This window comes from Sarcophilus harrisii, chromosome 2, assembly GCF_902635505.1.
Source record: "Sarcophilus harrisii chromosome 2, mSarHar1.11, whole genome shotgun sequence".
Lineage (NCBI taxonomy): Eukaryota > Metazoa > Chordata > Mammalia > Dasyuromorphia > Dasyuridae > Sarcophilus > Sarcophilus harrisii.
The window spans coordinates 16,110,294-16,122,748 of record NC_045427.1 but is presented as its reverse complement, the minus strand read 5'-3'; the positions used below and the strand labels follow the sequence as shown (position 1 = coordinate 16,122,748).

Genomic DNA, 12,455 nt, shown 5'->3' with positions numbered 1-12,455 from the left:
CAGTCTTTCCTTATTAATATGCAGGTATCTATTGCCATTGAAGAGGTCACCCGTTGTCATCTCAGATTTACTTTCCGGCACAGGTCATCACAGGAATGTAAGTATCAAGATGTCTGTACCACAGACATCTTCCAAGAACAATATTGACTCTTGCTTCACTGTACTTTTTAGGGGCCCTAGAGACTGACTGTGTTTGGAAAGCAGACATGGCCAAGTCCAGCCCTTGGCAGCTTCCACCTTCAAAGCTGAGCTTTCCCTGGTACTAAGGAAGGAGTAGGGAATATTTATGTGTCTCTCCACATAGCCAAGCTAAAGAAAATTTCATCCTTGTCGATGAGAAACCGATGGTTTCGGGCAGATTTCCAAATTCTCAAAAGTTTGTTGTTTCCATAGGGCACTATTAATGTTTACATTAGTTGGAAATGACCATGTTAATACTCTATCTCGATGGAATGTTTCTATTCATCATCTGAATTCTCCACAGCACCATGCTCACTTCTCCCCTGCTCAGTTGAGTTCAGCGAGCATTTATTAACCATCCACTATGGGTGAGACGTGTTAATTGAGAGGACTGAAAGCCAGAAACAAGCACGGTCCTGCCCTCCAAGGACTTCCTTCCTCTGGTGTACTTCTCGTGTTCTTGTTAATATAATTATTGTTATCACAAAGTCACTGGGGAATGAGAGACAGAGAGCCAGGCTCAAAGAAGTGACGACATGGATAATTAACATGTAGAATTTTGATTAGAAGCACTATCAGTCATGTATTAAGCCCCTATTGTGGTACAACGAAAGGCAAAAACAGTCCCTGCCTCAAAGACTTTCCAATCGAATGGAACAGACAGGATGGGACCAGTTTATACATTTGGAGGACATCTCAGGAAAGGCACTTGCACCTTTAAGAGAGATCTATAGAAGGGAGAGGAATTAGATGAATTTTGCCAAGATCCAGGGAAACCAGAAGATGGAAACAAGACTGGAAAACATCAATTGAGTTGACCTCAAAGCTCCCATGTCCTGGGTTCTAGTACTGTGACAAAGGACATGTCATTTTACCTTTCAGTAGTCTAAGTAACTCTCTAAAGATAGAAATTGCTGAGAAGATTTCAACTTGAATTGGTGGAAGAAATTTCCTTTTTCCAGGAGTTTCCCTATTCGTAGGAAATCATAGGAATAAGCCCTATTTTTTTCATGAATGGTTTTTCTCTTTTCCTGGATTGTTAATTTTCTGAGGAAAAACTGTGCCTTGCTTATTTTTGTTTCATTTTGTTTCTCTTTTTTTTGGTGGGGGAGTGGACAATTAGGATTAAGTGACTTGCCAGAGGTCACACAGTTAGAAAGTGTCTGAGGCTGGATTTGAAGTCAGGTTCTCCTGACTCCAGGACCAATGCTCTCTCCAAATTATTTACCTTTGTATCTCCTTCAGCAATCTGTCTTGCAAGTATTCTTAGTGAAAGAATAGATTGGTCTATACCCTTCTCCTAGGCACTCCCTATCATCCCAAGAGAATTAAGAATTAGGTCACCGTCACTGGCCTCTTTGCATTACTCAGAAATGAAGTTTTCCTTGCTTTACAGCCAGAGATAAATCTGAAAGAGCTTTTGGGGTGGCCTTTGTGAAGCTGATGAACCCAGATGGAACCACATTGCAGGACGGAAGGCATAATCTGGTAGTATATAAGGTAAGAGCAACAAAACTCTCCAATGAGAGTGCAAACTTCTTTCCTTGTCCATCAAGGACCCTTCAGATTCCTGGCTGTTCTGCCTTGATTCTTGACCTTTTTGATTTGAAACCTTCCTGTCTTTTCACCCCATAAATTTTCTGTCCATATCTTTCCAAAAACATTCTATTTCCAGAACTGAACATTCATCATTGGATATGACCAATATTTTGTTTTTATTTTTTCTTCTTGAGATAAGGTAGAATTTCTAGGTTTAAAATGGAAAGGGGCCATAAACATCTTCTAGTCCAATGCCTAAATTTTACAGATAAAAATTTGTCATAAGAACATATTCTCTTCTATCATAGGTTCATGGGTCTAGAGGTGGCAGGAACCTTGGAGGCCGTCTACTATATCTCTATCTTACAGATGAGAGAACTAAGGCCCAGAGAAGTAACAGAGGCAATGCTAGAGAAGGTTTTGGTCCAGATTGTTATCAGAGCGTGACAGAGTCAAAGATGGGTCATGGATTAGAATCCTGAATGCTCTGACTCGAAGGCTCTCAAGTCATGCACCATGAATGCAGAGAGTAGGCGGAACCTTATTGACTAATAAATTACTCCTCCTCACATTCAGCATTCCCAGACCAGTGGGTTTGTGTTTTCTTTTCAGGGAGATAATAAAAAAATGGAAGATGCTAAATCCTACCTGACACTGCCCAGCACAAAGATAGAAATGGAGGACAAGGATTTCTCCCCAGGCAAAAATACGCACTTGTCCACCTTCACCGCAACCAAGGATAGCACCAAAGACAGCTTCCAAATCGCCACCCTGATTTGCTCCACAAAACTGACCCAGAATGGTGAGTCAGAGTTGGTTTTCGAAATGTAACCACTGAGGTCCATGGTAAGAATGCTGGGGTTCTCAACGGACACAATGTGCTAAAAATGAGGACTCAAGGGCAAAAATGAACAGGCTTGCCTTCATGGAGCTTCCATTCTGTTAGGGAGCTACAATATTTCCACGGTAATGGCCAGGGCAATGTAAAATCTGTTGAAGGAGATGTCACTTGAGCATACAAGGGAAGTAAGGGTTGCAGGTAGAAGAAAAGAGAGAATGTTGGAGAAATGGGAAATGGCTTATGCAAAGGTACATGGTTGGAAGACAGAGTAAAAACAAGTCTAAGTAAGAACAAGTAAGATAGTCTATGAATGTGCCATATCTAATATAATCTTAACAGAATATAATTCCATATTTCTAATAGAATATAATTTCTATATTCCTAATAATATAATTCCCATATTCCTAATAGAATCTAATTCCCATATTGCTAATAGAATCTAATTCCCATATTGCTAATAGAATATAATTGCTTGATGAGCATATTTAGTCAGAATCACCACAGGGACTTCAGGTGAGGAAGCAAGTTGGGAGACACAAACCCTCAAGAGTTGAATAAAGGCTTGGTTTTATGAAGTGGAAAAAATAATCCTGGTACTAAGACTGGAAGATACTCAGTTATAAACTCCTTGAGAGTAGGGACCATTCTGGACTTTCCCTCTGCTTAGCAATGACATGGCATACAGTAAGTGCTTAATAAATACTTGAATTGACTTAATGAGAATGCTATAATAGAAAGCCTACTTGAGGCTATATTTCAGGCTCAGGGACAAGTTTGATTCATTCAGATCAGGACTGCATTCACGACTGAGATGTCCCTAGATGAGGGATCAGGACACATAAACAACTTTCTCTATCTCTTGTCAGGCATCCTGGGTCAAGAGTCCAGTTACTAGAACCTTAGCTCTAGCCATACCAAGAATCCCTGGGACTCAGGACTCCATCACACTTCCAGGGCAACCCTCCTTCTATCCCAAAATATAGCATTACCTGCCAAGACAGTCACATAGGGCACCTCTAAAATTAATGAGCAGGAGTCACATAGGAAGATTTTGGTGTTTGAGAAAGCCTGTCTATCAATTAGTCCTCGAGATCATAGGATTTATATTTGAGAGAGGTCATCAAATCCACCCAATTTGTCCCTTTCTGACATCAAGCACAGAAGGTCAAATACCAAAGTTCAGGAGCCTCAGCTCCAAATCTGAGCAAAATTTTACATCACGAATGCCCAAGAACTCAAGACTTCACCTTAGAGCTAATCTCACCGCATTTTACAAATGAGGAAACTGAGGCTCCAGAAAGGAAGAGACTTGCTTATGATCACACAGGATATGAATTCAGATCCTCTGACTCTTAACCCTCATCTCTCTAGTAGATGGACTCTTATTTTCAACTCCCATATACCTAAGCCATACAGTAAATTAGAATAATTGCATCCTCCTTGATACACAAAGGATCACTTCAGATCCAGAAGAGACCTTAGAAATCATCTATTCAACTCCTTATTTGGCAGATTTAATTTTATTTTTCCACTTGATCTATTTTCTCTCCTTCCTACTTCTGCTCTACATCATGTGAGACAGACAGATGGATGAACAGAGAATGAGCAGTGAGAGAGAAACACACACAGAAAGAGAGAGAGTGAGTTCATAATAAATATGAATAATCAAACAAAACAAATTGTTTCATTGTCATGTCCAAATACTACATTTCCCAGTCCACACTTTGATTCCATCACCCACCTCGCTGGTGGATTTTTGCAGTGATTAGAGCTCTTAAGTCTTTCAAAGTTTTATCTCTCCAGTATTTTACTAAAGTGTATATTGTTTCTCCAGTTTATTTGTCTCTGCCTCAGTTCCTACAAATCCTCTCAGCCAACCTTTTCCTTTACAGAAGGGCAAAGGAAGTTCAAAGAACTGCTAAGGAAAGAAGAGCCAGATCCCTAACTTTGGCTTCCTAAATTTTTCACTCTAATGTTTTTGTTTTTCCACTCATAAAAAACAATTCATGTTTTTGTAACACTTTAGGGATATAGCTTGCTTCCCTCATTACAAGTCCATGAGATGTACTACAGAGTAACTACAGCGTTATTGTTATCTCCATTTTATAGAACAGGAAATGGACACTCCAACAAATTAGGGGGTTTGCATAGCTAGTCATGTAGCTAGGAAGGATCCAAGTCAGGTTTTGAATCCACGTCTTTTTATACTAAGACCAGAGAGAGCCCTTAACCATACTCCATGTCGCCTCCTGTGTTCCATTCCTCCTCTAAGGAATCCATTGGATTACCTTTAAACCTTGCCTTTAAATTCTTCTCCCAAAAGACTGTGTGGGTGCTTGTTCCCTCCGCCATCTTGGAAGTTGGGTTAGGTTCTTTGTCAGGATGCTGACCAGAGGAAGTCTAAGGCTATCCAAACATTTCAGATATAAAATCCACCCAAGGATCAAATGGCATTGTGATCTGCAAGAGCAGCCAGAATCGGTTCTATTTTCATGAATCATTGTTGGCTGGAGGTTGGAGTTAGCATTTCAACTAAGAGAAGTGGCCAGACACAACAGAGCCGGCCCACAGGCAAGATAATCAAAACAAGCTCCCTAGGTCCCAGAGAGAAAAGAATGTCTTTGGTTCATATTGCCAACAATGCTCTGGAAGTCACAGGAAACCTCGTACAGAGGGATGGAGGACTCCATTGCTCAAAGAGCAGCACACGTGGTGGATGGGATGGATGAAGAGGAGGCTGTCGCCTCTATGTTTGTTTCCTATGGAGGCAGCAGTAGCCATAGCTCTTAAGTCCTGTGTTAATGTGATGATCTAAAGAGAAAATGGATTCAACCCTTTGTGGTTCGGAGAGCACAATGAAAAGTCAGTTAATGTTATGGTATCAATCCATCATTAATTTTAATTAAGTGCTAATTTAGTGCCAGACATTGTACAAGTGCTGCGGATTCTCCCCTTTTTCTTTGAATTGCCAATATCTGATCCAGTGGTTGACAAATGGCAAATGTTGAGTAAAGTCAGGTCAACAAGAATTAAATAAATGCCTATGGGATGCAAAAGACCAGCATCTTCCCTTTCTTCAGAGAACTTATCTTCCATTAGGGGACAGGACATATGGACAACTATGTACATAAACTTTATAAATGCCATTTGAATTGAATTAAAAGTGGCTCTATGACTCCAGGTGGTCCCTTACAGCTTTAAAATCCTAAAACTAAACAACAAGCATTTATTGAGCTCCCATCGGATGCCATGTACATGCTGGGTACTGAGGTGACAAATTAAAAAAAAAGAAAGAAAGTTTCTCATTTCAAAGATCTTATATTCTGTCCAAGGAAACAACACATACATGTGCAGCTAAATATAAAATAAGTTGGGTTTTTTAAGGTAAGGCTGTGGGGAGAAGGATCTCAGCAATCTGGGCAATCTGAAAGGCTTTAGTAATGGAAGTTCCTAAAACCTAGACCCGACCATGGCACTGATGATGGTGAGGGGGAGGAAGAGGATGGTGATAAATTATTAAAACTGAGAGGACAGCTGGGTCACAATGGATAGAGCCTTGTAGTTTTTCTTGACAAGGACGTTGGGAGTGCTTTGCCATTTCCTTCTCCATGGACTAAGACAACCAGTGGATTAAGCCTTGTCCAAGGTCACACAACTAGTTCGTATCTAAGGCTGGATTTGAACTCAGGTGTTTCTCACTGCACACCTGGCTCTCCCGTGATAAGGCACATTAAACACCAAAACCCAGACAATCATCTCCCAAGGCTGACCACTATTCCATCGTGCCCGGCTATCCATTTGTATAATTGAAACAGATGAATTTGCTTCTGGAGTGCTTTCTAACATTTTCACATCTGTGGTTTTCCTTCCCAGTTGACCTCTTGGGGTTGTTAAATTGGCGTTCCAACTCACAGAACATAAAACACAACTTAAAGAAGCTAATGGAGGTGGACGGGGGAGAGATTGTAAAGGTAGGTATGGGTGTGGGTGTGTGCAAGCACACACTTGCAAGGTTAGAAATCTCTTTTTCATGACTTGGAATGCATAGATGTCAAGTTACTTAATTAATTGGAATTTTATGATTTTGTTATTCCTTGGTTGAATTCAAGATTCTTATTTTTTGTTTGTTTGTTTGTTTTTGCCATAGGGGTGGAGTGGGGAACTATAATGTCAGTCAGTGGGTTAATAAGCATTTATTAAGCACTTACTTTGTGTTAGATATGGACATACTGGGGATATACAAACACAGGCAAAGGCAGTCTCTGCCCCAAGGGACTGACAGTATAAGGCGGGAAAGAGAATGTCTTATTTTAAAGATTATTAATAGTACTTCAGCAGCATGGATATAACTCAGCTTAGAACCTAATTAAGAAGAATAATTACTTAAATTACATGCAAATTCTTCTCCCTGTAGTTGCCACATCCAACATAAACTATCCCTGGTAGTAGGGCTGGCTAATTTTTCCCAGGGATTCTCAGTCACGGGAGTCAGCCCCAACCACCAACTAAAACAACTTAAATCTGTATTTTTTTTTTTTTTTTTTTTAAGAAATGAAGCTGAGTTTATATTCGGTCTCAGATACTGAATAGCTGTATAACCCCAAGCAAATTGCTTTCAAACTTTAGTTTCCTTAGTTGTAAAATGTAATAATCATAGCATTTAGCTCCCAGGGTTGTTCCGAGGACAAAATGAGATATTTGCAAACCTTACAGCAATATATAAATGCTAGTTACATCATCATCATTATCTTTATCTTGATAATTATTATCATTTAAGAGTTCATTTGAGGGCACTTTTCCTGTTGTGCTTTATGTGAAACACGCTGTACACACACACACACACACACACATACACACATACACACACACACACACACACTCACACATACACACACACACATAACTCCACTTCTCAGGGCATCTGGTGCAGAACAATAGTGATATTAATGACAGCAACTGGAATTTACTTAGAATTTAAGTTTTTCAAATCATCTCATTTGTTCTTCATAATTCAGTGCGATTATTATCAACTTTACAGATGATGAAAGTGAGGTTCAGATTAAGTTCCTAAGGGTCCCTCAGATAGTATCACAGGCAAGTTTTCAGAGTCAGAAGAAACTGACTTTTAAACCCAACTCCCATACCAAGTCTTGCAGTAGTGAGTCAAAATAAACTCTTTTTTTTTTTTCTTTCTCCAGTTCCTACAAGATACTCTTGATGCACTTTTTAACATAATGATGGAAATGTCCGACAATGAAACCTATGATTTCCTTGTATTTGATGCACTGGTAAGTAATAAGCATCTAAAGTCATGTGTATGTGAATCTCAAAGATGGCCCCGGGTGGAACCTTGGCCACCATTGGCTCCTACGAGAGGTCGTTTTTAGCTCTTTCCTCTCCCTCTGCCAGAGGAAAGCATCAAGTCCCAGAATCAGAATTGACCTCAAAGGTCATTCTAAATTGTACCTGAACAAAAACAAAACCCATGAAGAGAAACCCAATACCTCTCAACATAAAGTAGCTGTGGTCCGACCAATATAGTTAGATCATAGCTTCAGAGTTGGAAGGAATCTCAGAAGTCTCTCATCTTACAAAGGAGGAAACTGAGGCACACAGGGGTGATGTGAGTTGCCCAACATCACCCAGTATAAAAGCAAAATTATAACTAAAAACTTGGGGAATTTTTTTGTTTTTATTTTGTTTTGCTTTTTGCTCATTTTTTATGTCATAACAAAGTAATGGTAAGTTAAAAAGCTCACAAAAGCTCTGTTTGCAGAAGAGCCTATTAAGCCACAGAAGTCAGGTGCTATATTGTGTTCTACAGATGGATCATTATTTTCTTTTGTTTTCAGATTTTAAAGGCCTCAGGACATAATGTACAATTTGTAGATTTACTTGAATGGCAGAATAGACTCTCAAAAAAAAAGATACTGAAACAAAAGAATAGGGAGAACAAAGAAACTAATTCTTCACTTACTTTTACTACCTGAAATCATGATTTCTTCCCACTCCACCCTGTTCACCACAAGACAGGGAGGGTGTAATACATTAATCTACAACTATGGCTTTAATTGTTTGGTTTTTTTAAATTTAAAAACCCTCAGTAACTTAAAACTTAACTTGATCATTTTCTAATTTTAAAAAACTTGGTAAAATAATTGCTCCTATTTTAACAGGATTTTTTAGTTTCAGGTTTAAAACCAATTTTTTAATGAGTTGGAAAGGACCTCAGAGATTATATAATCTAACTTTTCATTTTACAGATAAATTAAGTGGTGATCAGACACAGTCCCCTTGCTCACAGTCACACTGGCCCTAAGTTACAGTTCAATGGTTGGGTATTATAGAGTTACAGATTTAGGCTGAAATAAAGAAAAAAAACCTTAACAATTGATGTCATCCCAAAGTAAACTGGACTTTCTTGAAAAACGATAGATTTCCCCTCACTGGAAACCTTTAAGTAGAAGTACTTGAAACATACTTGATCTGAGCCTCAGTTTTATCATCTATAAAGTGGGATAATAATTGCATTGAATTATGAAGATCAAATGAGATGATTTGAAAAACTTAAAATGCCAAATTAATGCCAGATGTTGTCATTACTATCACCATCACCCTTTGTCATTATTGTTGTGAATTTCTGGTCTAATACAGATTGGATTGAGTGATCTTTTCAGGCTGACCCAGATCTTAATTTTTGTGATAGCCGAGTGACCGGGACTTAGTACATATGACTTTAGATTGTTCCCCTTGACTCCCTCAATTCCACAGCTCGGCTGGTGGACTCATTATGTCCTCGACTCCAAGATTTACAGTCTGGGCTCTGTTACGTCATCCACCATCCACTTGAGTTTATTGAAATATTCCGCCGAGTCCCCAAGAAGACTATTTTCCAATCCTGCTTTTTCCCGGAGTCTCTCACTCTAATATTAATGTGGCCTGAAGATTACATTAGCTTTTCTGGCCACCACTTTAAGTGTCTGGTCCTATTTCAATTTCGTTTTAGCCATTCACTAAAACCCCTGGGTCTTTTTCAGATAAACTAAAGTTTAGCCGTGTCTCCCGGAGTGTGTATTTGGAAAGTTGCTTTGTGGATCCCAAGAGTGAGACTTGGAGTTTCATTTCCTAAGAAAATAAAGCTTCTTCTGTCCCTCATTTACAGCTTTGTAAATACTAGTACAACTGCATATATCTAATTGTCGACTGTGTGCAGCTCACTGCAGATTCGGGGTCTAAAGGTAGCTTCCTCCCTTTTCGCGGTCACGGCCTCTGAGCAACATGTCACCCACACGTGGAAAACAAGAAGCCCACTTTGTGGAGGCAAAGGAACCTCGGTCCTAATCCCGCCTCGGTTGTTTTCCCCTGGGAGGTGTTGGCCAAGTCACTTAGCCTGCCTCCTTCTCAAGTCATCCTCCGCAGAAGAAAGAGACTCGATTAGGCCGCCATGGTAGAACGAGCACTGACTCTGGACTGATAAGACCTTGGCTCCGATGTTTCATGTTTTTCATCTCCCTTTGCCTCAGTTTCCTCATCTGTAAAATGAGTCAGTGGATTAGAGGGCTGCTTGAGTTCCTCCAGCTGAGAATCTGTGAGCCTCTAATGGAATCCCACTTTATGTTCAATAACTGTAGGTCATTGGTCGGTTCACAAGCTAAGAAGCTTTACTCTGAGGGGGCTGGGTTCAGTGCACTGGATCCTTCCAGCTCTATGCCCATGCTCATGGGGCCTAATGAGGGTTGGGGGGGAAGGATCTGGTCAAAAGTTCCTTCATTGATGGACATAAGAGCCCTCGGACTTTGCTATCCCCGCCTAGGACAGGACGGACAGGAAAGAAAACTTGTTCTGTTGAGGGCAGTTTATGGGAAAGCCCTGAGACTTGCTGGGTGCCCAGCTCTGGGGACCAGCTGCTGTCAGGAGGAAATCACCTGGAACGTTTTAACAAGTCCCTACCTGGCCGTGGCTCCCTGAGGTCTTTAGGTCGGCCCCAGGTTTTCCTTCCCCTTTGTCCTAGAAGGGAAAAGGGGGAACAGGAGGGAGGAGATCAAGCAAGCCGGGATGGAGAGACCTGGGCTGGGCGGCTCCAGCTGGGGGCCGGGATGTCTGCGGATTACCCAGGGCCCCATCCTTATCATTGTCTCCTCCGGCAGGTATTTATTATCTCGCTGATAGGAGACATAAAGTTCCAGCATTTTAATCCTGTACTTGAAACCTACATTTACAAACACTTCAGTGCTACCTTGGCATATGTGTAAGTACCATTGCATGGGATTCTGGGGGCTCTTCTTGGATATAGAGATGGGTGTGAGCTCAGTGTGTGTGTGTGTGTGTGTGTGTGTGTGTGTGTGTGTGTGTGAGAGAGAGAGAGAGAGAGAGCAAGTGAGCACAGACGCAGACTCCTGCTTAATTTAATTTACTGTTGTCAGCAAAAAGTCTTGCTCCCTATGAGGGCTCTCCTCCCAAACTGCTTTTCAGCCAGCCTGGCCTAATGTCCGTCCTGTTCCTGTAATATTCCACGTCCTGTCCCCATGCTTTTACTTCCTTCACCACCAGTCATGAGCTCACCCCAGCTGCCTCTGAGGGGAGTCTTTGCTCCATCTTTCCTTTCCATGCCTGGTCCTTCGTGCTCTCTCCTAATTTGGATCATTCTTCATTTTTCTGCCTGCTCACGTAAGGGGCAGCTTGGCAGAGGAGGGTAGAGGTCAGCCTTGGAGGCAACAGCGCAGAGGACCCTGAGCAAGCTCGTCCCTGCTCCCTCTGAGCTCGGGGCAGCCTCTGTGGCCCAAAGCCGCATAGAAGGTGCACAAGTGCAAGTGGCTTTGAAGCCAGGAGTCCCTGATCTCCGTGGCCTCTAAGCTCACTGGCCAGAGGGGGGAGGCTGATCTGCCCTGCCCAGGGAGCTGCTTTGCCCAGCAGTTGCCATAGTGATGAACCAACTATTGGTCAAACGTTACCCTTTCTCTAGTGGTTGCTTTAAGGAATTAATTAAGCACCAACTGTGTTCCAAGCATCATTTTTGCTTTTGGAGGAGTAAAACCTGCCTGCCTGCTGGCCTGACTTTAGGAGCTTCCATTCTCCTGAGCCAGACACAGAAAGATGCTGTGACTAGAGTCAGGAGGACCTGAGCTCAAATCTGGTCTCAGACACTTCCTAGCTGTGTGGCCCTGGGCAAGTCACTTAACCCCAATTGTCTCAGCAAAAAAATAAATAAATAAATAAAAAAATAAAGGCAAAAAATAAATAAATAAATGAACAAATGAACAAACAAACAAGTAAGTAAATAAATAAGTAAAAGCTGTTTTGGCTCCATTCTTTCATGAATGGACTTCTATGTCTCCATAGCTACTCATCTTAGGCCCCCTTTGCTTATATCTTTCTATGACTCCTCAACAGGAGATTGCCCTCAACGTGCTTTGTATTAACTCTAGTTCTCTAGTTAGAATGGCTACAATGAAGCTTATGGTGCAATCGATAACCAATTTTTAAACATTTATTAAGTACCTACCGTGTACCGGGTGCTGTACTAAATGTTAGGGATAGAAAAAGAGATAGAAGACAGTCCCAGTCCTTAAGGAGCTTACAGTCTAAGAGTCTAGAGAACTATCCCTTATAACAAAACAAAAAAATTTAATAGGAGGAAGAAGAGGGGGGAAAGGAGGAAAAAAACCTGCAAAAATGAATCCTATGCATATGCAGTATTTCCCATGTGCCCCCTACCTTTCAGTGGTCAGCACCAGAATGGTTTTAAAATTTCAATTACCATTTGATTTTTTGTTGTTGTTTCAGTTGGGTCTGACTCTTTGTGACCCCATTTGGGGTTTTCCTGGCAGATGTACTGGAGTTGTTTGCTAATTTCTTCTTCAGCTCATTTTACAGATGAGTAAACTGAGGCCAATAG

The 12,455-nt window shown here is 41.0% G+C and overlaps 1 protein-coding gene across 1 annotated transcript in view; it reads left to right on the top strand.

Annotated features, from left to right (window-relative positions):
- DOCK5 (dedicator of cytokinesis 5) overlaps nt 1–12,455 on the top strand; it is a 236,457-nt gene that overhangs the window by 147,882 nt on the left and 76,120 nt on the right. Inside the window, exons 16-21 of the mRNA XM_031949649.1 lie at nt 25–97; nt 1,577–1,680; nt 2,332–2,521; nt 6,434–6,531; nt 7,759–7,848; nt 10,708–10,808. Of these exons, the coding sequence (XP_031805509.1) occupies nt 25–97; nt 1,577–1,680; nt 2,332–2,521; nt 6,434–6,531; nt 7,759–7,848; nt 10,708–10,808 (656 nt within the window). The remainder of the gene's footprint in view (nt 1–24; nt 98–1,576; nt 1,681–2,331; nt 2,522–6,433; nt 6,532–7,758; nt 7,849–10,707; nt 10,809–12,455) is intronic.